This window comes from Cryptomeria japonica, chromosome 2 (genome assembly GCF_030272615.1).
Source record: "Cryptomeria japonica chromosome 2, Sugi_1.0, whole genome shotgun sequence".
Classification (NCBI taxonomy): Eukaryota; Viridiplantae; Streptophyta; class Pinopsida; order Cupressales; family Cupressaceae; genus Cryptomeria; species Cryptomeria japonica.
Window position 1 is genome coordinate 243,292,580 of NC_081406.1, and position 27,011 is coordinate 243,319,590.

The following is a 27,011-nucleotide window of genomic DNA, read 5'->3' on the forward strand; positions in this document are numbered from 1 at the left end:
CACCAAATAAAATGCGACTGACTAATATAACATAGGCAACCAATCCATTACCTCAAACTCGCAACTTGGAATCCCCAAATGTGTTGCATGCATCCCAAGGTAAGTCTGAAAATGGTGCTACAGCAGCAAACTTCGATTTGCAACCAGAAATTGTGATGACCACCAAAATCCACACCAAGATAGGAGAATGATTGTCTTTTCCCAATACGTTTCCAAAGAGCCGATACCCAGAACGATGCAATCTCTTGATCAAGATGTATGAGCAAAATATGATTTCAGCAACTCCGCGACCAGCAACAAGGAAACACCCCAAAATCCACACAAAACTCTCCACAATTTACAGAACACTCACGGACAGCACTAGAATTATAGGAACACAGCTAGGTACTATCTTCCAAGTACGAAACTGAGACTTAGTTAGGAAGCCACACTTCGAAGCTCAGATTTTCAATCGCCAAACCGGTAGCATAACAATGCAATTTCATAAGATATCCAAATGGGAGGCCAAGCACCTGTATTTATAGTTTTTTCCCTCTGAAATTCAAATGTAAATGCTCTCAAATTCACCTCCAAATTTCGTTTCATTTCACTATCATATGGCATCCAAATGACATTTCATTTCGTTTCCCAAGGTGGGTGCCCAAGTTGCATTTTTACCAATAATTTAAACAAGTTCGAACTTTCCTGAGTCTTCAATAATAACATAATGCATTCTTCAAATTTCAATGCCTAACTTAGGAGAATATAACATTGATATTAGATATAAAAATGTCTTTTCCTAAGTTGCCCAATATATCATTAATCAATAATAAAACAATTAAATACTAAACCTTAGGATAAGGAAATAATATTTAATTAAATCACTTATGACTCCAATACTGATTATCAACAAAATCCAGGATGAAGCTGAGCAATGAAGACCACTGAACTGCTACAGGATCAGGACCCTGTCCAAATTGCTAAAAATAGAATTGTTCAATACTGCCACTTACTAAAAATAGTAAGTCATGAAATACTTCTCCGAAAATCATGATCTTCGCACCCAGTGGAAGATCTTGGAAAGCTCAGTAAGACAACATCATCCAAATAGCCAAACCCTAACTTACTAGAAATAGTAAGTTCTCACTTCACCAAAGAATCCAATGCATGTTATGCTACCCTAGGGCTCATGAAAAACCCAAAAGGAAACCATAGATAGAACTGAAAAATTCCCTCTTGGTAAACCCTAAGAAGCTTGAGCAGAACTCCACAAAATTTGGAAACCCTAATTCTCCTTTCCAAATAGCCTACAGGTCTCCAGAATAGGCTAATGGACCACTGAACTAATCACTGCAAAGAAGGGGACATTACAATCAAGCCTACAAGCAATCAAGCGACTTCACAACCACAATTCGTTCTTTGTTGAGCTCTTGTGCACATAAAAAATCTGAGAGCAAATATATCAAACAAGATCAATGGAGATAGGAAACAATGGGGATAAAACCCTACCAAGCATGTGAATGGTATAATCTTTCTATTTTGTTGTGATTTACATGTTTTAGGTTCATCATTGGTGTATGGTGGATTCTTGATTATCATTTATGGTTTTACAATAGTTTTAATCTTCAAATTTCACCATATACAGTGATAAATGATTGGTTGGATATGTTTGTTGTAGAATTGCAATGTGGGGTCGTATTACACAACAACCTTCATTTGGTCAAGCATAATATTAATATGCTCATACACCTCTCCAAGGATAGGTGTATTGGCATCCCCATATCTAATCAATTTAAAGGTTGAAGTAATGATGGAGACTATGTTTTGCATCAACCCAAAGAACATCACTCTTCACCACATCTTTCACCCTCTTCCCTTGCTCTATTCTGAACTTGGACCACCAATTCCATTATCCTATCATAAACAGGATTCACAACGTCTTTTGCAACTAAAGAATCCTCTCCAGGAATAAAATATCATGCACATCTAATCTTTACAGGTTTCAAAAAATCCTTCTTGAGAAGATCTCGAAGAGTGCATGTAAAGTATGGTGGTTGTAAATAAACGTATGCATTTGTCTAACATCATTAACAATTGGTTTGATCCGACCAATTTTTCCTATGTCCTTGAGTGCGTTATTCATTGCATGCACACAACGAGTCCTCCAAATATGTCTATAGGCTATCTCAATTAACTTCCCTACAACTTTGCACACATGAGTCACATCTATCATTACTTGCACCACATTTTGTCACTCAACCTCCTCTATATCATCTATAAGAGTTTGAAATTGACGAACAAGATCCTTATGATGCCCTAAACAATCAATAGCCTAAGGAAATAAAGGTCCTCTGTACTTGTGTTGTGATGTTTTCACACATCGCCCCATTGCAAATGGGGACCCCCTCTTTTCGCTTTTGTTGTGCCTGTTCTTCTCTCTGCTTTTAGGGTTTTGAGTGAGTGAGTGAGTTGTCTGGGCTAGGGCTAAGCCTTAGGGGTTTCTTTTGGATATTTTTCAAGCTGAGTCCAGTCAAATTTTGAAAGTTATTAAGCGTCCTTTCGAGGGTTGATTATTGAAGTAAGATAAGTCTGTCAGGAAGTCAGATATGTCTCAGGTTAGGTCTAGTCACGGTTTTTTGAGGGAAAATTCAAATTTTGTTTAAGTGTTAGTATTTTGAAGATGAAATTGTATATTCTTGCCTAGGTAAATTTTGATCAAATTTTGGAGGCAAGATGATGCCTGAAACAGAGAAAGTGCTCCTGTCCTTCACTAGAGGCCCAAGGCGAATTTCATTCTAAGTGCAATTTCTTGTTTTGCGAGAGCTTGCTAACTGATTCCTGGCCTTGAAGATGGCCTAACTCTGCCTTGTGAAATGATTGGAGACCTAAATTTTGAATATTTTAGCCAAAAAGGACGAAAGTGCTCCCGTCCCTCACCAAGGGACCAGAGCACAAATGTTATTTTATGCATATTTGTCACTGACTTTTCTATTTTGTTTTGTGCAAGGTCTTCCGGAATGATAATTGGACATGACTTGATACTTTTGAAGATTTTGAAGGCACAAAAATGGTGAATTTTGAAGGTTGAAGGAAAAAGTGGTCCCGTCCCTCTCCAAGGGACCAAGGCAAAGTGCTCCCGTCCCTAACTAAAGGACAAAGGCGAAAAGACTTATTGGAGCCATTCCTGGCCTTGTTTGGTCAAATTGAAACATCAAAGGCATAGTGAAGGACGAAATGAACATGATAAAGCATCCAGACTTGATTGAAAGCAAAGAAATGATGAAGTTTTTGCCTAGAAGGTAAAAAGTGCTCCCGTCCCTCACTGAAGGACCAGAGCACTTTTCTTTATATGCACAATTTTAGACCTCTTTTGGACATTAACTTCTATTCATAGCATGAAGTAAGATGAAATCTTCCCCAGCAAAGAAATTTCGAGGTGAAAAGTGAGACAATTTGGCTTAGAATGCAAAAAAGTGCTCCCGTCCCTCACTGAAGGATCGTGCCACTTTTTTCAAATTTGCACTATCTTTGCAAGGTTAAGGTGATTTTATGATTTGAAGAGGTTAAGGGAAGCATGTTTTGTCCATTGAATATAATTTAAGCAGTCTACAAAGGAGAAAATCAACCCAAATGACAAAAAGTGCTCCCGTCCCTCACTGAAGGATCGTGCCACTTTTTCAAGTTTCTCTTCATTGTTCGATATTTTATGATAAAACTTGACTTGGATGGGAAAGACGAATGATGTTTTATGCCTTGGACGCAATTGAGAGGCTTAAAGAGCAAAAAGTATGCCAAAATGACAAAAAGTGCTCTCGTCCCTCACCAAGGGACCAAGACAAAGTGCTCCTGTCCCTCACTGAAGGACCATCCCACTTTTCTAAAAAAAAACGAATTTCTTGCAAAGGCAAGGCAAGTTGTGTGATTGAAATGAATGAGAGAAGGCAAGATTCATCCATTGAAGATAATTTCGAAGGCTAGCAAAGGGACAGATAAGCTTGTAATTGCAAAAGTGCTCCCGTCCCTCACTGAAGGACCATGCCACTTTTTCAAAGTGCTCCCGTCCCTCACTGAAGGACCATGCCACTTAATATGTTATCTTCCCTTTCTCACCAATTTTGGACAAATTGAGACCAAGGCGCAAGTTTGAAAAAGTGTTTAAAATGCCTTGAAGTTGAATTGAGATGCGAGAGTTGCAAATTTTGACGACAACTGGCAAAAGTGCTCCCGTCCCTCACTGAAGGACCGTGCCACTTTTTCCAAATATGACCTTTTACCTTGCATTTTGAAATAATATTTTTATTACCAAGGCTCAAGATGGTGTGAAATGTGATATTCTACGCCTTGATGGTAAATTGAAGATTAATATGATCAAGAATTCATGCAATGGACTCAAAAGTGCTCCCGTCCCTCACTGAAGGACCGTCCCACTTTTTTTTGAAAACAACAAATTCCCTCCGAGATTATGCTAAGGCAACGTTGTATGAGATGGGAAGAATCTTCTAAAGCATGGTGAACAAAGGTTTGACTCCAAACAATTGAGAATCCTAGCCTTATTCATCTTGACACCCTTATTCAAGGTTTGATTTTTTTAGACATTTTTTGGAAAAATCTAAGTATTACATGGTTAAATAGGAAATGATAACTAAGATTTATCATGAAGTTTCCTAATTAAAATCTTGAATCTTCCTTTTAAAGTTTAATTTTAGATTTCAAGATATATTACTAATTTTGAAATGTTGTGTAGGTATCAAGATGGCGACTCCCAAGCTCGAAAGATCTACAAGTCGGAAGACTCTCCTCAAGGAAAATCAAGCCAGATCAAGGATGGTCTCCTCCAAGAAGATCAAGCAAGGGCAAGGGCGATCTCCTCCAGCCTAACATCGACAAGGACGACCTTCTTTGATCCAGTATCATCAGGATAAGGGCGACCTCTTCCACTTCAGCATGTCCAGATTCAATGTACCTAACTCATGGAAGGTGGCACAAACTTCGATGTACCTACCTCGGCTATCCATTGGTTGAATTTTCCAGAGAGGACATGTGTCCAAGCAATACAATTTTATCATTGGTCAAGCATTAAATGTTATGTAATGGTTGTAACAAACCCTAATTAGGGTTTTCATTGTAAAATCTTGGCCATTGATCTCGTATTGATCTTAGCCATCGAATTGTATTGAGGGCACTATATAAGCCCTGGCATTTCATTTGTAAAGGCATATAGAAGCAGTTAATAGAAGATAGATAGAGAGTAGTTAGAAGGTGATTAGCTAGTTGATAGAATAGCAATTAGAGTAGAGTAGAGAGAGAAGGCAAAGATTGTTGCCAAGATGTTGTTGTAAAAGACTTGTAACTTCATTGAAGAAATGGTGAAATTTATGGGTCGATTCGACAATTTGCATGGTCTTTATACTTCTCATATTTGATTTCATGTTATTAAATGAGTGGAAGAAATGTGCTTGATTGATGGTGGAATTCGTATATCCAGACTACTAGCAATTTGTTGATTGCAGACTTGCCTTGCGTAGTCAACTGGAATCATTCAGCTTAAGCTTAACTTCAATTGTCGCTTCTTCATTGATATGCATCAACCTGATGGTGTCTATGCCTGCAGTGATGATTTGAACATCATAAAGCTTTCCTTCGAAGATCGCACTAACCTTGTGGAGATGGTCCTGGGATGTCAAAACAAGACTTAGTTAGAATTTCATCAAAGATCATCCATTGCTCTTACATTCTTAGTGTTAGGATTAGATCCTTTCCTCGCCCTCATCTTTTTTCCTTTTTCCAAATCTTAGGCAGTGAAATCCTGTGTTCCAGCAATATTCAAAGCAGATCAGACGTTCAATCATCAAATGTAAGTCCCCTTGTGATTCCAGCAAATCACATCATACCACAGAGAGCTTATCCACACGTAGAGACCCTAAATACAAGAACCTTGAAGTCATCCCGACTGATCCTTTTCGCGACATCTTTAGCATTCGGAGGCTTTATTCAAGAGAGGATAAGGTACCCTTGGGTATTTTATTCTGTGTTTAATAGTGTACAAAATACACGTCAACAACTTGTAAGCATGATATTGGTGAGTTGACAATGCCTATGTTTTGTCAAAAAATCCATGACTATACTACATCCACTTGTGATGTACGATTCCTTCATTTTCTCCATTTAAATATTAATCTTGGAATAGTTCTTATCTAAGATTGTTGTCCCCAATTTAGTCTCTCTTGGTGGCACATATGATGGTCCTAGTCTAATTATCTTCGCACCTCCTTATAATAAGGAGAGTGAGCCAAATGGAATAGAATGGTATTGGCAAAGAAGAATTTGCCAATAGCATCATTTGCTTCATCCTTCGATTGCACGTTGAGTAAATCTGCTAGTAGGTTTGAAGCATCACTAGTCACCCTTCCTTTCCCCTTACTTTGTTGCTCTTGAACTAGAGGAAATTGAATATGTGCATGTGACCTTTGCAAAGTAGAAGTAGAACTTTGATGACCCCTACCCCTTGGTGGCAAAGAAGCAGATGTAGATGCATTTTCTTCACTATCACCCTACAATTTAGTTATCTCAGCCCTATATTCGAGGTTTTATGTCAACTTTTTGCATACTTCTACACCTTTGCCTTGGATATGAAGGGGGTGGGCATCAACTTTGATGATGCTTCCCTCAAATTCAAACCTACAAAAATGATACTTGCACAACCTAATGCCCTAGATTCCCTATGCTTTGTATGTAACTTAATTGCAAATTGTTTTAAAGGGGGTTTAGGATTGAAGGGACCCTTAGCATATTTTTGTAACATTTTTAAAGGCCAACTAACACTTGCATTCCCAATGGAAGTAATGCCTTCACCACTATATGTTTTTGTACTTTCATCAGATACATAATCAGACTCAATTTCAACTTCTTCAACCTCTTGAGGCTCAATCTCATCCTCAACCCTATTGAAGAACTCAGTGACATTGCAATAAATGATATTAAATTTTGTAAGTTTTCAATTTAAACATTAAAATTATGCATAATACAAAGGATTAAGACACAAGGATTTTGTTTTTGTTTTTCTTACTGTAGGTTGTACGAAGTGCAGAAAAGAGGATACATAATTAGGAATCCTTGTTCTTAACCTTTGTCAAACAAAGATTTCACTTTTGTTACTCTTACTTTAGGTCACATGAAGTGCAAAAGCAGAGAATCCTAATTTGACAAAAAATTGAACATCTAACAAATAAAATATGGCTGTTATAAAAGTAATCAATTTAAAATTTGACCATTATTTATTTCTAAAACTAAAATAATAATTTGCAGTAATATAAATTGTGAACCTCTAAGCTAATAACTAAATTTATCAACTAAAATTAGGAAAGATGATTAGTTAATAAATTGAACCATGAAAAAAGAAGTAAAAAAATTCACAAAGAAAGCCTAACTTGAGGCTTGAATAAAGCTTTGAATCATTTGATTCAATGGTGGATCAGCATCAATCTTCATCTTGCTCTTCCTCTCACTAATCATCAATCCTTAAGCCTCCACTAGCATTTTTTTTCACTCCCATAGCTTATTGTTGCAACTTCCAACTTTGTTGATAAAATTTTGGTGTGAGATGTAATGAGGCTTAGAAGCCTATTTGGAATTTTTTTGTGATTGTTTAGGGTTTGGGTGTGAGGGCCTATGGCACACATTTCAAAAAAAGTGATTTAAAAAAAATTATTATGTTCTGCAGTCCTTTGCCACACGGGATGCTTGAGTCTCTCCAAGACGTTTGAGAGAATCTTGGGAATCCCTTGGATGTTCCAAAGTCCCCCACAAGTCTCCAGAGAAAGGGAATATCCTAAAAATGTCCCATCTACAAGAGGACATCCTAGAAACATCCTTGAAACTTAGGTGGTAGTGGTGAGATAACAAGGGGGCATCCTTGTCCCCAAAATAGGAGGATTTTGGCGGGGGAAGGCATCCCGTGGACACTGGTCAATTTCTTCACTATGTATTTCCTCATTAAGGATCCAAGCAAAGTATATGTATTTGCAAATATTTCTACCATGGTCCAGAATTGTCTTAATATGAGAGTTTGCCATGATCCTACAATATAAGTTGAAGATAATTAGCAAAACAAGGATTCTAAAATATATATAGGTGCTTCTCCAAGAGAAGTTTAACTACAACAACATAATTTTTTGCATTAATTGAAACAATCTAAACATTGTTTGCCTCACCCCCATTGGACATAACATCTTCAAAAAATCTGAGGAAATTTGCATTTTTTTACCTTCCCAAATGTATCAATGGATTTAAGAAAAATTGTACCACCTAACGAAGAGAAGGAAATTCAACAATGCCATGTTTCCCTTATCTATCCAACCATCAAACATGATGGTGCAACCTTTATTCAATTCTATCACATTGCTCACTAATAATGATCTTCACACTTGCCACCTTTTCACTTAGTATTGAACTCTTTATCTCTTCATCATGCTGAGCTTTGAACCACTCCCCAACCATAGAAATAGCATCTACTAGCTTTTGCTAGTAAGGAGACCTAAACAAAACAAAAAGAAATGTTCTAAAATTTCAAAAACACTTAAATTTTAAAATTCAAAAGACATAAAGATATCGAAAAAATGTATTTTAAAACAAAAAGGAACTAATTACTTGGTTGCATAAAATAAAATCGAACAATAGAATAAAAAATCTCCAACTAAACTTCTTGTTGCTTCGTGTCTATCTCTATACCAACCTATGCTCTCAAGAGATGGATGGGAAGTTGTAGAGTGCATGGTATAATATACGAATCCATTCTGATCCACAAACTCTAGGCCCAAATTGCCACTAATACTTGAAGTCAAAGGGAATGGCAAACTCACAAAAATATAGGAGTCTTCTTGACCTTGTCTTATGGCTACCATCTCTTTTCTTTGCCTATATTATAGGCCTAATATCTCCTCAAATAACTCTAACTAAGTTTTGACCTAGCACATATCATCAATTGGCACTTCTTACACAAATAAACATCTTAGCAAGGTATGTGTACAAATTGAAAATTGAAGCGATTAATGCCTCCCCTACAAATTTTAATTTGCTATAATTATAAATCAATTCCTTTTTCTTAGATCCTAGGGTGATATGTCTCTAACAAGGGTTCTTTGTAATTTGTGTTGACATTAACAATTCATCAATTGCAAGTACATCGCAAAAGCAAATTAAAGAAAAAATGATTAAAGATTTGGGTTTGCGGATAAAAAGGGAAAAAAAGAAAAAAAGATTGATTATGGAAACAAAATAGGAGAGAAAAATGAAAGAGAACTAGTTCTTTCCATTTCCCCCTCTTTGTTTCTAGTTCCATGAATCAAAATGGAGAAGAATAAAACAAATGTAGAAAACATACCAAATGAAAAGATTCAAAAGAAAACATACCTCTTAAAATTCGATGCTCGAAATAGACCACTGGCTGCTCCAGATTGATGCTGGTCTCCTCCAAATGCATCATGGGCTCCTTTAAATGCATTGTGAGCTACTACAAACTGCATGCACTCAATTTAATCAATGTTTGCTGCCCAACCCACTTGTTGCATTTTTGCTTCAATGGCAATATGAATGTTCTTGATGTGTTTTAGTTACTTCTATAATTTTACTTTTTTTAGCTTTTTCAAGTCATTTGTGCTGGTTGAGTCTTGGCATTGGGACTCAGAGAGCCCAGCCAGATTTATCACGTCTTGCCCTTGATTTCCCTAGCCTTGGGAGACCAAGCTAGCTTCAGGACTGAGTCTTTCCAGTACCCAGTGAGTCTTGGTACTGTGATTAGTACCAAAGGATATAACTTCAATAGTTGCAATGGCTGGACAAAACCATTTGCATAAACTAACCCTCTACAATAGTCATTTTAGAAGTCAAGTTCTCTTTCAAAAATGCACACAAAAATGTTTTTGTTTGTACACACATACGCGCATATGCACAAGCGTGTCTATATCTATGACATACACATGCATGTTCATATGCCCTGTTCAAAAACCTGACGAATTCACACCTAGCTAGTTTTAAAATAATCTACACCAAGAAATGACAAATCATACTAAACAAGGCATCCCACAATTTCAGAAAAACAAGCACTGTTGTAAGCATTGCAGCAAAAAATGTGTTTGCAGTAGAGAATTAAACTTAGGAAACTCAATTGCACAAAAGTAAACTACATCTCTCCAAACAAGAAGCAAAACCCATGCCTATAACAATAGCTCACAAACCTGTGCTTTTTGTTCATCTTCCAGAGTACCAGGCATGGTTACATCAAGCACTTTCATAATAGTTTCTGCTGTTTGCAAAACTTGACCCCTTTCAACTTCTTCCTCACTGCTCTCAGAATCTTCAACTTCATTCACTGTGTCTATTGAGGATCCTGTTTCTTGGGACAAATCCATGGGCTTTGCCTTTTGGACTTCTGCATCTGTAAACTGTTTGTGTCGTGGAACCATTTTATGACTAGTTGATTTGTTGTTCAACAAAAATCTATGACCCCCATCTTCATTTTTTGCATACAATCCACTACTATTATCAAATGCATTCATGTCTCTAGAACCAAGTGACTGTTCCGCACCAGCTGCAATTGTGTGCTTGGAAGAATTGATAATATATGAATCCATAACATGTTTCTGTGTTCCTCGTGAATTGATTATGACTGGATCATTTGCAGGCTTGACTGCAATATCAACATCTTTCAGAAGAGGATGACGGCCCTTTAAGAGGGCAAGCTCAACTGCTTCAAGCCACTGCATCCAAAAACAAAGACCATAAGGTAGTTTACAAATAATTCACCTGAAATTCAAGAAGAAAACACCGTTATGTGACCATCAAATAAAAATACTAAATTTGAGAAAAACCCACATGTCATGCATTAAAACCACCTAGTTCAAAATTTTCCATTCAGTATCTCAAGTTATAAATTACTTCTTATGTAGCATCAACCATGCATGTTAGAAGAATGAAATGTAATTTTGAAGCGTCTTGACAATTTGAAATCTTTTAAGATTGAACATGCGTTAAATACACATGATAAACAAGAAAACATGTTACTACAAGAGGTATACTATTATCCCCACACTATATGGTTAGGCATGGATCTAGGGGCAGTGAAGTGTCTGATCAGTGTGATACATCAATCACATTAATGGACACAGATGGAGAGTCCAAATTATTAGCCATCCTCTAGACCCTAACCATGGATGGTGGATCAAAGATCACTAACAATAATTTTGGTAGAACTATGACTGTATGAATGTTTTCCATAAAGATCATTGCTACTGACAACTGCACTAGCACTGAAAGGAAATTAAAACCCCAAAAAATGTGTACATTTATTTCACTTGTTCACCAGCACTTCTATAACAATCTTATCTTTAGCTTGAGAAGCACTGCAATAAAAAGGAGATTTATTCCCGATGCTATATATATATGGTTTCATGGCATTTGAAAGCAAGTGAAAAAGACTAGGATGGAGTAAAGGCATAGAAGGTAAGTGCTGCAACGAGGAAGCGAGGACTGGGAAACAAGGAGAGATAACAAGAGCATAATGTGAGGTATCATCTGAGAAACGAAAGCATGTAGAAATGAAGTTTGATACTGAATTAAAAGTAATTGTACTTGGGTTGTGGTGTGACCCATGTGTTAGGTCAGTGTGACCAATCTGTGTTGTTTTGTGTTGGAAATCATGATGTGGCTACTTTGCAGCAGATTGTAATGTGTTTTAAGGATTTAATATAAGTGGAAGAATCTTTAGGAGGCTAGGTTTTTCCCTCTAGTGGGTTTTCCCAAGATAACGAAGTTGTTCTTTGTAGAGTTTATTTCTGTTGCATGTTTCTATTGTGTGGGTCCATATTTAGACTATAGGTCTGTATCACAAAATATCTATTCTAAGATATGGGAAAAAACTCGCCAAATCTTTTGAGGATTCAGAATCTTAGCAAAAGACCATTCAAGGGATTTATAGACTCTATACTTCACCATATAAGTGTGATTTGGGGCATTACTCTAGCTATGGGTATGGGGGGCTAGTGGCATCCCTTGTAATGTGTTTAGGGGTGTAAGCCCCTAAGGATTTTCATGGGCCTTTATAGGTGGTTTTCTGGCCCATGCTTTTATACCCATTACATTGGAATACCATTTAATGGTTTCCTATACTGATGTGCCTATACCAGCACATGGATTAGGGTTAAGCACTAGTGTGAGATATTTTATTTTATTGTGAATGGATGAACGAATACAAGGAGATTTGTTTTTGCTGGGGATTTACACAAAAGGGTTTCCAAGAGTAAATTATCGTGTTATGCTGTGTGAACCATTATTCCTTTGTACTACATTTAAAAATTTGTTATCATTGCTTCTCTTGGCATAGGATATAAGCATTCTCTTCACAAACAAAGTAGGTTTGTGCTCACTTAATATCAAGCATACCCTAACAGAAAACTATAAATGGGTAAGGTTGTGTCATGTATTGTATACAAGCAATGGTGCAGTATGTGAAAGTGGCAATACCCATTGATCATACCAAAGCTTATGTCTAGCTTATTTCACTCTATGATATTGGTCTATTGTGATGCTTATGGTGAATGCTATGAAATGGAGTAGAGTGGATGAAGCAATTTCCTCAATTACCTTCAGTATAGCTAACTTGATCATGCACATTATCAGTTCTACATGTGCATGTGAATAATAGTTGCATCTTTGATCATAAGCATTGCTGTTTTCGAGAGTTGCAGTCAACTTTCCAATCCTATTGAACAACTGTGGTTTTCTGTTTATAAAGAAAGGAAACAACCCCAAACTGGGCACAATCCAAATTCCACATATAAAATCTTTACCTAAATCATTCTTTGAAATGCTAAACCTACATCTAACATCATTCCATCATGTTCCACACATCTAGACTCAGTTTAACTACTAACTAAATAAACAAAATGATTTTCTTGGATCTTAATAAAAACAAAATTCTATGTCAAATTTCAACGAACATGGATAACTCCAAGTAATACTTGTTTCTTAGAATTTCCAAAAAGAGTTCGATATATTCAAAATGGCACCAAATAAAAATTTGGATTAAATTGCTTACAGAGAAGTTGATTAATCACCTCTATTACAAGATTGTCACACCACTGTATAGTTGGATTCTGTCCATTTGCAGTGGTATACCCAGCTGACATTAAAGAACAAAGCAGAAGGCTTGTAAATGGATTATCTTCTATGGACTTCCGGGGAACAGAGAAGATTGGTGCAACAACATGATCATTCTGCATATCATATTTAACACTGTCAGAAACTGAAGCTTAACGAAGCCATACAATAATTTTGTATGTGGGCTCATATAAATCGATATCATAGCTTGAATAAACATAAGAAACATGCATGAATTTTTAATGGTACCATGTGCCATAAAATGTCCAAAAATATAAAGTGGGACCAGTTAATGGTTGATTCAGAACTCCTAGTCAAGATAATGGAATACAGACTTCAGCAGCCAAGGAAACCTTCATATGGTCCAGAGTCCAAACCTATTGTATCTTTAGGTGTTATTTTGGCACTTCAGCCTGAATTAAGGAGAGATTATTGTAACAATAAAAACAATTACTGGTCCAAGTTTCATGTAAAAGAACGTTATACCAGATTTGTGGATAAAAACCTATAGTAAGGAAGAAGCAAAGTAACCCAACTGATAAAACAAATAATCTAAATACCCTTAATCTAACCAAAATGCTTGTTGTAATTCTATTTTCAGTTTGAATTTTTTAATTGAACAAACCTTATACTTGACCAAAATATATGAGAATCAGTTCAGCTAAGTCGCCAAGTTGCAAGGAAAATGGTCACCTATGAAAGCTACCGTATGCATTGATTAAGGCTTAAATTAGGTCCTTCAAGTATTATTAATGAATAAAAATGTTAAGGTTTAACAGATGGTTGTGATCAACCCTATTAGGTTTTCCTTGTTTTTCAAACTTACATCTGGCTCCCCTTCCCCACCAATTGTGATCATTTCTTGTCAACTTCCTTTACTGCAATCCTATTGTCTCCATGTCATGGCTTTAACCTACTCACGCATCCCACTGTCCCTACTGCAATCATTGCTCTCATCTTTTTAATTGATGTCTAGCTTCTGTCTTGTGAATGCAATCAATAGACGACATATTTGGAAAGATTTCTATCTTTCTAAGCTCCCATGGCTGTTTTTGTGACATTTACCTCTATGTTGTTGATGGCTCAATGACAAAAAGAGGTTTTGGTGACAATGGCCCTATTCTAGCAAGCTCATTGACAAAGAGGAAGACTCTATGTGACTAGGCCGGCCATTCTTACAGTTTAACAAGGGCAGTTGCCTGTGGTTTCCCCTGCTTCAATGCTTTGTCAGATCTCCCGCTATTTCTTATAGAGTTTCCCTGCAGATGTTTCTTCCTACCTTTCTCTGTATATTACCTGTAAAGGAGTTCTCAACTCCAATTTCTAGTCTTTGATGGTGGATAAAAACTCTCTTCATTTTGTCAAAAACTCAGCCTCTAATCATTCTAGCAAAAGTATTGCTCAAATTGTGTTGTAAATTCTAAAAACTACCCCTAAATGACATGCCAAGGATTATTGTTAGAATATTTAATCTTTACTTGGAATCCCTACATGTAATTTGTCCTCTAGTACATGTGTGAGGACAAGTCATTTCTTTTATTTTCCTTTATTAAGGAATTTTAGATTTCCTCCTTAAGAGGATGTGGACACATGGCACACACATTTTATGAATTGTGGCATTCATAGATTTGGGAGTTACAAAGTAACTCCCCTCCTCATCTCTATTTAAGAGATGTCTTCTTAATAACAATATTGTAAAGAGCTTCTTGCTCCCTCTCTCTCTCATTTTAGGCATCGTCTCATTCATAATAACACAAGGGTTTTTTTTTGGCTTTTCCCCTTTCAAAGTTCTTGTGCCTCCTCCTTCACATTTGGGTGATTGCTCCAAGGTTTTTGCATTTCTCTTGGTAACATCTATTTCATCAATAAACTTACTTGGATTTTGTTTTTTTTTCCTTGCTCTTGTATTTCCTTTCATGGTATCAGAGCAGGTCCTAATCCTTGTTTCAAGTTGAGATTGATGAAGGTTACCATTCTGTGGAGTTCACCCTCTTGGAGGCATTCTTGAAAGGAGAAGAAGTTCTTTCTCTAATATTTTCTACTGTGCAGGTTTTTTGCTTTAAATCTGTATTTTTTTAATTTTTTTTTTGCTAACGTGCTTTGGAAGGCATGCCACCAAAGTTATTTCTTTGGTTTAAGTTTTTTGTGACTAGTTTGGAAGGTTTACTGCCAAACTCAGCCTCCTTAATCTGTTTGGTCGGCTTGCCGCCAAACCCATTTTATCTAACTTGTTTTGGAAGGCTTGCCGCCAAAACTGAATTATTATTAAATTCCATCTCTAATTTGCTTGCAAGTTCTAACATCTCGTGTTTGCAGGATTTTTTTTTAAATAAGTTTCATATTGTTCTCTAGTTTTACGTATTGCAAATTTTTGTTCCAGAAGTTTAAAATTATATCGTCTTTTGTTTGTATTGTTATCTCTACAAATTTAACCTCTGTGTCTATATCTCTGTGTTGATAGCACCTCGCCTTTGCTCTGTTTGACTCATTCTTGAGTATACCATTTTCTTCTTAAACCTATTTGAACCTACTGAAGTATCTTCCCTTGCATGGTCACTGCATCAACACCTGCATGGGCACTGCCTTTTCTACATTAAACGTTTTTTTGTAAGTGTTCATCCTCTGTGTATTGTCTCTGGTTTATTCTGCCCATATTTAGAAACCGTCAGGACTGAGGCCCATATTCTCTTTGAACATAACGTTGTTTTCCTACTATAACGTTTCATTTCCTTACCTTCCACGCTATCCAAGTTCATTTAGTTTATACGAGTAAAAGTTTATAAAGTTCCAAATTAAAAGCTCTTACTTCTGTTCTTTTCTTACGTATATTTCTTATATAAAAGTTTCAAACTTTTAAAAAGTTTATAAAGTTTTTTTTTAATCAAAAAGTTTATAATATTTATAGTCTTTTAATTAAGTTTCTTTAATTTAAAAATATATTTCATATATTAATAAGTTTTAAAAAAAGTATGTAAATTATTTTATAATAGAACTTTTTAAATATATGTTTTCAAAGAATCATTTTATTTTTATTATTAATAAAGTTTAAAAAATATATATATAAATATCTATGGAGCGTAGGAGGAGGTTAGGGTTTGCAGGTGGCGGTGGATTTCGAACGCGAGAGATGGAGAATGGCTCACGGTGTCTTGACAACCATCGGCCTTGGTTTCCACCTCATGCTACCCAGTTCCAACGTTATGGTTCAGATCAAAGAAGGGGGGATAGGGGCAGTTTTGACGATGCCTGAATTTCCTTTGAGCTAGACAAGAATAAATGGGGCCATTCCAGGATCTTGAACTTCCCTAAGTGGAGTTAAAAGAAGACTGAGGAGCGGTTTTGGAAGAAAAAACTAGCAGCTACCAAGAAACCCATCACTGTGGAGGCACTGGCGACGACGGAGAAGAGAACCATTAGCATCTGTATTGATTCACCGACTTGGAAGGAATCGGTTCAAGTTTTGTGCACTAGAGCCTTCTTCATGAAGTGGGGAGGAGATTGGCCTGCTTTTCCAAAGATAAGGAAATGGGTTGATGAGGAATGGGGGAGCCATTTCGAGATCAAAACCCTAACTAACGGCTTTTTCCTAATCATTGCTGGGTCAGAAGTGGAAAAAACCAGAATCATGTATAATGGGCCTTTTATGATGAAGGGAGTAGGGTTCTACATTAAAGATTGGATCCCCAACTTTGATCCCCGACAAGCCTCCATTGAGGAAATCCCAATATGGATTAGGTTATAGAACTTACCGCATGAGTATTGGAAGGAAGAAGTTTTCAAGACAATCGGTGAGAAGCTAGGGAGATTCATCAAATCGGATGAAGCCATTGATAAACTGGACTCATGCATGTATGCTCGAATCTGCATAATGTGGAAATCCCATCCCTTGCTCCCCAAGGCCGTTGAAATCCGCTCCCCTAAGGGCTTCTGGTGGCAAGAGTTAGAAGTTGAAGAGATCATGGTGAAATGTAAGTCCTGTAAAGAGTGGGGGCATGAGGAATTTGAATGTATGGCAGGTCAGAAAGGCAAAGGCAGGGCTGACAGAGCACTAGAGGACCAGTTGGTGGCATCAACGAAATCTGCAAAGGACGTGCCGGATGTCACGCTCACACAATCGACTCCTGCCACCGATTCTGCTGTTTGTCCGGGCGCAGCAAGCCTGAAATACGATGCTAGAAAGGATCAGCTGGTAGTGTCCACGGAAGTCACCAAAGATGCAATGGAGACTAAGTTGGCTGACCAATCTCCAGTCACTGTTTCTGCAGTAGGTTTAGATGCCGCATATCTGAAAGGCGTTGAAGGGGAGGCTACTTCGGCATGTGGATCGCTCCTAGCAGGATATGATGGGGGAGACCCACGTGGTTTCAACAAGTGGTGAAGCGCTTAGGGGCGGTCTCACTCCAACGATTGGATCGATCTTGGTGTCAGACCCAGTTTTTAAACCCCAGGCTGGGGTAGGCGGTGTGGGATTTCCTTTTCCTCCCCCGAGGCCTCCTCCCCTTAGGACTGGAAGGGAGGTACCTTTGGTTGGAATCATGGGGAGGCTACCAGCGACCCTAAATTCTGACACTCCTGTAGAGTTTGAAGAGTTAAAGGCGATCAGGCTCAAAGATATTCATGTCTCCATGGCCAAGGAGGACTATGAGAAATCCATGGAGATGGAATCTGGAGATGAAGATGACTTGAGTGATGATTCGTTGGGGATGTCTACGGAGTTAGGGGACACAGACACAAGGACCATCAAACAAACCAAATCAAAGCCCAATAAGGAGACTAAAGGGAGTATGAGGGGAAGGAAAAATAGACAGAAGTTGCTGGAGGAAGCAGGCAACATGAAGGGACGGACCAGACTTCTTAGATCCGAGAGAGACCTGTTCTCTCTTGGGCAGCAATGAAGTTCCTAAAGTGGAATGCTAGGGGCTGCAATGCTCCTGACAAGCGTCGCATGATCAAAAGAGGGTTTGATCAGGCGAAACCAGAGGTAATTTGCATTCTGGAAACAAAGTTAGGTAGTGAAGAGGCGGCTAGGATACTTGGTGTTAGACAGAGGTGGTCTGATTTTTTTGTTGGTCCGGAGGGGGCTTCAGGTGGCCTGGGAATCTTGTGGAACCCCCAATTAGTGAAAGTGGAAGCAGTCTCAAGCTCTAGATATTGGCAGATGGCAAAGGTAAGCTCACGGACTATTAATTTCTCAGGTTTCTTAATCAATGTTTATGGCCCTATTAAAACAACAGATAAATGCTAGCTCTGGGAGGAAATTACAGATGGCAAAGGTAAGATTGAAAGAGGAGTTTTTGGTTGTGATCCCACAATTAGTTACTAGGGAGGACAATCAGATGCTTGAGGAGCCAGTTTCTCTGAAGGAACTGAAAGCAGCTATTTTTGGTCTTGGTGGGGAGAAAGCGTCGAGCCCGGACGGCTTTCAAGCTTTCTTTTACCAGTATTTTTGGGATTTGTTAGGCAGTGAGTTGTTGGTGGTGGTTGAAGAGTCCAGGACTAGGGGATTTATCCTGAAAGAATTCAATAGTACTATGGTGGCGCTTATCCCAAAGAAAGATAAACCGGTGTGCTTTGAGGAATTCCAATCATTCTCGCTGTGCAATACTATTTACAAAATCATTTCAAAAGTTGCTGCCAATAGACTCAAATTGATCCTGGAAAAACTTATATCCTGTGAACAGAGCGGCTTCGCCCCTGGGAGGAACATTGTTGATGGGATTATTGTGGCTCATGAGGCGATACACACGGCCATGAAGAGCAGACAGAGAAGAATGATGCTGAAGCTCGACATCCGGAAAGCCTATGACAGAGTTGACAAGTCTTTTCTATTGGCTGTGCTTGCTAAGTTTGGTTTCAGTAATGGTTGGATTAAGTGGATTTCTAGTATGATTATGCAGTTCAATGTTTCGATATTAGTCAATGGCAGCCCCCAAGGTTTTTTTCCTACCTCGCGGGGTATTCGCCAGGGGGATCCCATCTCCCCCTTTCTATTCATCTTGTTGGCGAAAGTATTAGGCCGATCGATAGCAAGAAAGCGTTCTCAGAGGATGTGGAAAGGCATTGAGATTGCTAGAGGGGTGGAACCGACTACACATTCTCAGTTTGTTGATGATACTTGCCTTTTCGGAGTGGCTTCCATGCAAGAAGCAACGGTGATGAAACAAGTTCTTGACAAATTTAACTGGGCCACTGGACAAGAGGTCAATTGGCAAAAGTCGGAGATATTCTTTTTTCATACTGAGGTAGGCACTCAAAGGGTCATTGCCAGACTCTTTGGCATTAGAATTGGACATCTCCCGAGGAAGTTTCTTGGTACGCCACTCTTTGCTGGAGCTGGTACGACAAAGATTTGGAAAGGGCTAATTGACAGTTGTAAAGCAAAAATGGAGGGTTGGAAAAGCAAATGGCTCATGTTGGCCGGTCGCATTTTACTGTTGAAATCAGTAATCTCGGCAATGCCAATTTTTTCCATGGCTTGCTTCAAACTTCCAAGTATGATCATCAAGAACATTCAATAGAAAATGAGGAAACTCATGTGGAATAGTAACTAGGATCAGGACAAAATTCCTTTAATGGCTTGGGAAAGAGTTTGCAAACCGAAAGGGGGTGGTGGTGCGGGGCTCTGTGACTGAAAGTTAATCAATGAAGCTATGGGGGCGAAGTTGGTGTGGCAGATGTATAGTAAGCCGGAGCAAAGATGGGTACAAATTCTTCGGGCCAAGTACCTGGACAATGAAGATAGGGAGAGAATACTCACGGTTGAAAATCCCACTAGAGGATCTACCCTTTGGAACTTTCTAATGAATTGTAGAAGCCTGGTTACCAATCACCTGACATGGCGAATAGGAGATGGCCATAAGGCTAGTTTTTGGCAGGATTCTTGGGATGGTCGCCCAGCCTTGGATGTCAGGGTTCCTTAGCGGATTGTTCAAAAGACCATCCAACATTGGGGAGACAAAGTGAGCGATTTTCTGGTCCCAGAATCATTCGATCTGCGACAGAGAATGACTTGGAAGGATCCTAGCGATCTAGATTTGGGGGAGGATGATCAAAGGACGTTGAGGAATATCCTAGAAAAGTAGAGAGGTGACGGGTTCCAAGGAGCAAGATGAAATCATTTGGTGTGGTGCGAAGAGTGGAATTTATTTTGTCAAGCTGGGGTACACCTTGGAGGAAGATGTCAGGAACGTGGATTGGGAAGCAAAGATATGTTGGAACAACGCTTGTCTGCCCAAAGCAGGTGCGTTCTCATGGCTGGCGGGTAACAGTTGTATTTTGACAGGGGATAGACTTAAAAGAATGGGGTTTGCGGGTCCCTTTCATTGTGTGCTATGTAAGGAGGAGGAGGAAGATGTGGACCATCTTCTTCTGGGATGCGAGTTTGCCTAGGAAGCATGGCGATTCAGGTTGCAGAGGCTGAGTTGGAAGGGTCTGTTGGTAGGGAACCTCAAAGACTGGCTGGAATCGTGGCCGGTTTTGAACATTTCATCAACCTTCGCTGCAATTTGGAAGGTCATGCCATCAACAGTAATGTGGGAAGTTTGGAAAGAACGGAATCGACGGCTCTTTGAGGATAAAAAGAACCCATGGAGCGATTTTTGATCAGATTGGAGAGGGCGATTTCGGAATTAGTCTCTAATGCTGCGTCCTAGGTAAATCTGGCGAAGACCCCATTCACTCAATTTGATGCTGGTATCCTAGTGGGCTGGCCTTTGATCAAGTTCAGGCCTGCTAATGGGCTTTTGAGGGCTTATCCTCCTAGGGTTGTTGAAAAAAGTCATGTGTGGATGGCGCCAGACAGGGGATGGATCAAAATCAACTTTGATGGGGCATCCATGCGGAATCTCAGGACCTCCGGTGCCAGGGTCATTGCTCAAGATGAGAAAGGTAGTATTTTAGCATTTAGAGCAAAGAGATTGGTGGATGGCACTAACAATGAAGCTGAGTATCAGGCGGCAATCGAAGCAATTCTTATGGCGAAAAATTGGAGGTGAAAAAACTACACCTTGAAGGGGACTCCCAAATAGTGGTGAATGGCATAGCTAGGGGTAGGATGGATGCTTGGCACCTGGATAAACATATCAGAAGAATACATGACCTTCTAATTGGGTTCAAGGACTTTAAAGTATCACAAGTTCTAAGGGAAGTGAATGCAGAAGCTAATGTGCTCTCGAACGTAGGTGCAAATGGTTCCTTGGCTGAACATTTTAATATTTTTGAAGACTTAAGGGATTTGGATCCCTTAGAATTTGTATGAAGAAGCACTGAGTATGAAAGGTGAACCCAAGAAGTTGTGAAAAACTATGTGTGAACCCATTTTAGATATGAATGTTGAGGGGTGAGGAAGGCTTATGTGGATTGAGTACACTACAATGGCAGCAAGTTGAGAATGGCGGCATAGGTGCAATTATGACAGTGACTGGTACTTTGGTTTTGCTGGCGATGTGCGTTGTGAGGTGGTGCATGAGGAGTAATAAATGTAAGGGGTGGCAGCGTTTTGTGACATTATGGTCGGTTTTTGGCATCTCGAAGAGGGATTGCAATTTCCTTTGCAAGCGTTGTTTCTAGGCTGTGTGGCAGGGGAACGATGGAAGCGAATTTCTCGTTGTTCACTCCGAGCCAAATGTCTGCCTTTTGAGGCCCTATTTCAAGCCATCGTCTGAAGAATGTATTTAGGGTGGACGAGGAAGAATTTTGAAAGGCTGTTCATTTGATGTTTGGAGATGAATTCCTGAATAGTGACTATCGCCCATGAACTAATTTGGCCGTATCGTCCTTGTTTGTGGCACTGGCGCTGATGGTGGGAAGTTCAAGGGAGGAGGTGACGTGGGTGGGGTCTCTCGTTCTGAGACCAAAATGGTCGATTGGCCTGATGGAGTTGGTGGAACGTGCAGAGATTGGTGTGGGTTTGCGAATGGTGCAAGGGTCGTGGAGGCGCTTAGGCGGGCAGAATGATGCAGTGCAGCCTCTAGTGGTGTGGTCGGCCTCTCGCTCGGTTGAAGATCAGTTGGAAGATGCAAGGAAAGGGTGGCGGGATCTACTGGACTTTGTGCGGAAGATGGGTCCGACGGAGCGGGCGAAACTGTGCAGCAAGCAGACCCCAATGAAGTCGCAGGCTCCGATTGGTGAGGATGGGCGGCCGATGGTGCAACATCAAATCCCATGGAAGATTGCGAAGATCGTGGATCGCAGCGAGTTGCGAGGAGGTCAGTCGGGAACAATGACCAGTGTTGGGATGGTGCAGTCTAATGTAGGACCCAGTCATGCCACTCCCAATTCTCCAAGGAGGAGGCCCTTGGCTGGCTCCGGTAGGATGGTTTCGTGAGGAATTTTCTGTTAGTAGGCCGTTGGTTTTTTTGGTGGTTTTTCACTGATGTAAGGAATGTAACCTTAGTGGTTGGCATAGCTGGTGTTGTTTTTCTGTCTCAGGTTTCATTTGAGTTTTGTAGGGGCGAGACCTCATATAGTCTTATGATAGTGGAAAAGCTGCAGAGTACCTAAAAGCATGTAATTTTCTCCTTTCAATCAATACAAATTTTAAACCTGTTATCGATCAAAATATATATATATAATTTGTTTACTAAAAGTTAAGTTTGTTAAATTTAAATTTTTTTTTCAAACTTTGAAAGTAACATTTCTTCTTAAATTTTTTTTTTTTAAATTTGTTATTTTTAATTATTATTGAAATTCGGTTTATTATTTCAATCAAGGAGGTTAGTTTTCATTTTTTAATCAAAGGGGTAATTTTTCATAATTTGTCTTTTATTTTGTTATCATGTCTACTTTAATTCCAGAAATTAAATTAAATAGTTCTAATTATCATTCATGGAAAACACATATTTCCTTTATTTTTCGTTTCAAGCACCTTTTGGATGTTGCTACTGATAAAAGTTCAGAACCTGCTACAACTGCTCCTCAAGCCAACCAAGACAGGTGGAAGGCTCAAAATGAGGAAGCACTTGGTTTGATTGGAATTTCAATGGTTCCTGATTTGTATGTTCTGATTGGAAATTGTACAAAAGCATATGAGGCATGGGAAATTTTAAAAACAACTTATGATAGTTCAAACAAATCCAGAAAAATTCAGCTTCAAGATCAACTCGAAGATCTCAAGTATACGGATTTTAAAACCATGGATGAATTCTTGTTAAAGTTTGATTCTATTAATGGTCAATTAATTGGTTTAGGAGTTACACTAGCTGATATACGTTTAATTCATCTTATTCTTAAAAAATGTCTTCCTTGTCAATTTCAGCAATTTATTACTAATATTCATGCTCAGCTTGCTATTCTTAGTTTAGCTAGTCAATTAACTTATGATATTTTTCGTAATTTATTATGTCAAGAGGAAGCTAAATTAATTCAGTTTGGTACTCTTAAAAGTAGTGAACATGCTTTTATGTCTAAAAATCAAAATTATAATAACCATTTTATATCCAATAATAATAATCATAATAAATATTATTCTAATAATAAATTTCATTCTAAATCCTATAATAACAATTCTAATAATAATCCAAAGAATAATTATTCTAAGAGGCCCCATTGTACATATTGTGGTAAGGATGGTCATGTGACTAATACTTGTTTTAAGAAGCAAAACGGTAAAAAGCCCATGAACCAAAATAATTAAAATAATCAACAACATAAACATTGTTATAAGAAAGGTAATAATAATGGTAATTCATCTCGTCATGCATTTACATGTACTTATAATGTTTCTCAACCACTTGAGTGGATTATTGATTCTGGTGCATCTCATCATGTTACTTCTTATAAAGAATGTTTTGAATCTTTGCATCCTCATACTTCCAATATTCCTATCCAATCAACTAATAATCATAGTTGCAAAGTTGAAGCTATTGGTGATGTGAATGTCCCTAATGGGAAATTACATGATGTTCTTTATGATCTTGAATTAAAATCAAATTTGCTTTCAGTTCCTAAACTTTGTCAAGATTATAAGATTAACTTTTATAGGGGCATGTGTTATATCATTAATCCAGAAACTAATCATGTTATTGCTATTGCTAAAATGGATACTGATAACTTATTTAAGTTCTATGAATTTGCTCCTACAAAGTATTCCTTGCTTACTACTGTTGATTTTACTATATGGCATGAAAGACTTGGCCATCTCAATTCTGATTATATTTCATTGATGCAAAAAGAAAATATGGTTGATGGATTGCCTACTATTGTTCCTTCTCAAATTGTTTGCAATGGTTGCATGAGTGGTAAGATGCATAGGGAACCCTTTCCTCATGGTCAATCTTGGAGGGCATATACTATATTGCATCTAGTTCATAGTGATCTCTTGGGTCCCATGGAGAATCCCTCCATCCAAGGTTCAAGGTATGCTCTTACCTTTGTTGATGATTTTTCAAGGAGAACATGGATATATTTCCTTCATAGTAAGGATCAAGTGCTTGATGTGTTTACTGAATTTCATATGTTTGAAGAAAGGCAATTTGGTTCTAAAATTGAGATTCTTCGTATTGTGGAAATGGCAATATGTTTATTGCATGCAAAAAAATATGGATTACAAGTTTTGGGCTGAAACTATGGCTTGTGCAACTTATTTAATTAATAGAACACCTACCAAAGCCTTAAAGGATAAAGCTTCATTTAATTAATAGAACACCTACCAAAGCCTTAAAGGATAAAACTCCTGAAGAAGCTTGGTCTGGTAAAAAGCCCAATTCGCAGAATTTAAGAATTTTTGGTTCCACGGCTTATGCTCACAAACCTAAGGAGAAAAGACAAAAATTAGATGCTAAATCTTCTCCTTTTATTTTTGTTGGTTATGATGAAAATACTAAAGGTTATAGAGTTTACAATCCTATTACTAACAAGGTAAAAGTTGCAAGAGATGTTTGTAATGCAGAAAAAGGCATTCATGATTATTCTAAAGTGGAGGATGATGAACTTGCTCAAAGCAAAGTTGTGCTTGTGGAGGACCAACCTCCTTCTCTTAACCCTACTCCTAATGCATCTCTTTCTATTCCTTCTAGTGATAGTGATGATGATAATAATAACTCTACTCCTCATGACTCTTCTTCTAGTGATGAATCCATTACTTCTAAAAGAAGACCTAAATGGTTTAAATCTTTAATTCAAGATAGTGATGAATACTTAGCTAGAATGGATAGACTTCAAGCTAGAAGAGTTAATTATTGTAATTATGCTTTAATGTCTACTATTATGAATTCTAATGATCCTAAAACATTTGATCAAGCTAAAAATCAACCTCATTGGCAAAAAGCTATGAAAGAAGAGTATGATACTTTGCTTGCCAATCAAACTTGGGATTTAGTTCCTTTACCTCAAGGTAAAAATCTTGTTTCTTGTAAGTGGTTATATAAAACTAAATTGAATGCAAATAATGAAGTTACTAAGTTTAAAGCTAGATTAATTGCTAGAGGTTTTTTTCAAATTGAAGGCTTAGATTATACAGAAGCTTTTGCTCCTGTTGCTAAAATGCTTACTTTTGCTTCCGTTGCTAAAATGCCTACTATTAAACTTGTTCTTGCTTTAACTTCTAATATGAATTTGCCTATTCATCAAATGGATGTTAAAAGTGCTTTTCTAAATGGTGATTTAGATGAGGAAATTTATATGTCTCAACCTCTTGGTTTTGTTAAGGATGGTAATGAACATTTAGTTTGCAAGTTAAAGAAATCAATTTATGGTTTGAGGCAATCTCCTAGAGAATGGTATTATAAGATTAATGCATTCTTTCTTTCTCAAGGTTTCATTAGAAGTAAAAATGATCCAAATTTGTATATTAAACATAGTGAAGATGACATTGTGATTATTATTTTATATGTAGATGATTTCATTCTAACTTCAAGTTCCAATAATTTGATTTCTGAAATTAAGTTTCAATTCAATCAAAAATTTCAAAAGACTGATTTAGGACTTTTACATTATTTTTTGGGAATGCAAATTTGGCAAACAAGTAATGGTATTTTTCTATCTCAAAGTAAATATGCTCAAGATCTTTTAGACAAGTTTAAAATGAATGATGCTAACCATGTTTCAATTCTTATTGAATTAGGCACTAAGTTAATGCTTGATATGCAAACTCCACTTGTTGATCCTACTTTGTATAGACAATTAGTTGGAAGTTTAAATTATTTTACTCTTACTAGGCCAGATATTGCTTATAGTGTTGGTTTGGTTTCAAGATTCATGTCTAAACCTCAACAAACACACTTTAAAGTTGCTAAAAAAAATTTTTAGATATATTAAAGGAACTATTAATGTAGGTTTGTTTTATGATGCAAATTCTGATTTTACTTTAAAAGGTTTTACTGATTCCAATCTAGGTGGAGATCCCAATGATGGGAAATCTACTTGTGATTATTTTTTTTGTTGGTTCAAGAGAAATTTCTTGGAATAGTAAAAAGCAACAATCTACCTCTCTTGGATCCATTGAAGCTGAATACAAAGGATGCACTAATGCTTCCAAAGAAGCCTTGTGGCTTAGAAGACTACTTGAAGATTTGGGTCTACTTCGACACGAACCAACTCCATTGTATTGTGACAACCAAAGTGCCATTGCCTTGGCTAAAAATCCAATTTTCCATGCAAAGACAAAACACATTGCTCTCCAACACCACTTTATTAAAGAACAAATTGAAGACAAGCAAGTTTCACTCCTCTATTGCAAGGGGGAAGACCAAGTTGCAGATATTTTGACCAAGCCATTTTGTAAAGAGAAGTTCCAATTTCATTGTAAAAATCTTGGTTTGCAACCCATTGAAGGGTTTGATGTAAACTCCCCAAGTAAAGCTTAAGGGGGGGTGTTAGAATATTTAATCTTTACTTGGCTTAGGTTTATTTGTATTTAATTTAGAATATTCATTTGGAATCCC

At 37.8% G+C, this 27,011-nt stretch overlaps 1 protein-coding gene across 1 annotated transcript in view; it reads right to left on the reverse strand.

Moving 5' to 3' along the window:
• Positions 1 to 27,011, reverse strand: part of LOC131063286 (uncharacterized) — a 72,853-nt gene that overhangs the window by 10,650 nt on the left and 35,192 nt on the right. The window contains exons 5-6 of the mRNA XM_057997070.2: positions 13,089 to 13,247; positions 10,212 to 10,733 (exon numbers count right to left, since the gene is read on the reverse strand). Of these exons, the coding sequence (XP_057853053.2) occupies positions 10,212 to 10,733; positions 13,089 to 13,247 (681 nt within the window). The remainder of the gene's footprint in view (positions 1 to 10,211; positions 10,734 to 13,088; positions 13,248 to 27,011) is intronic.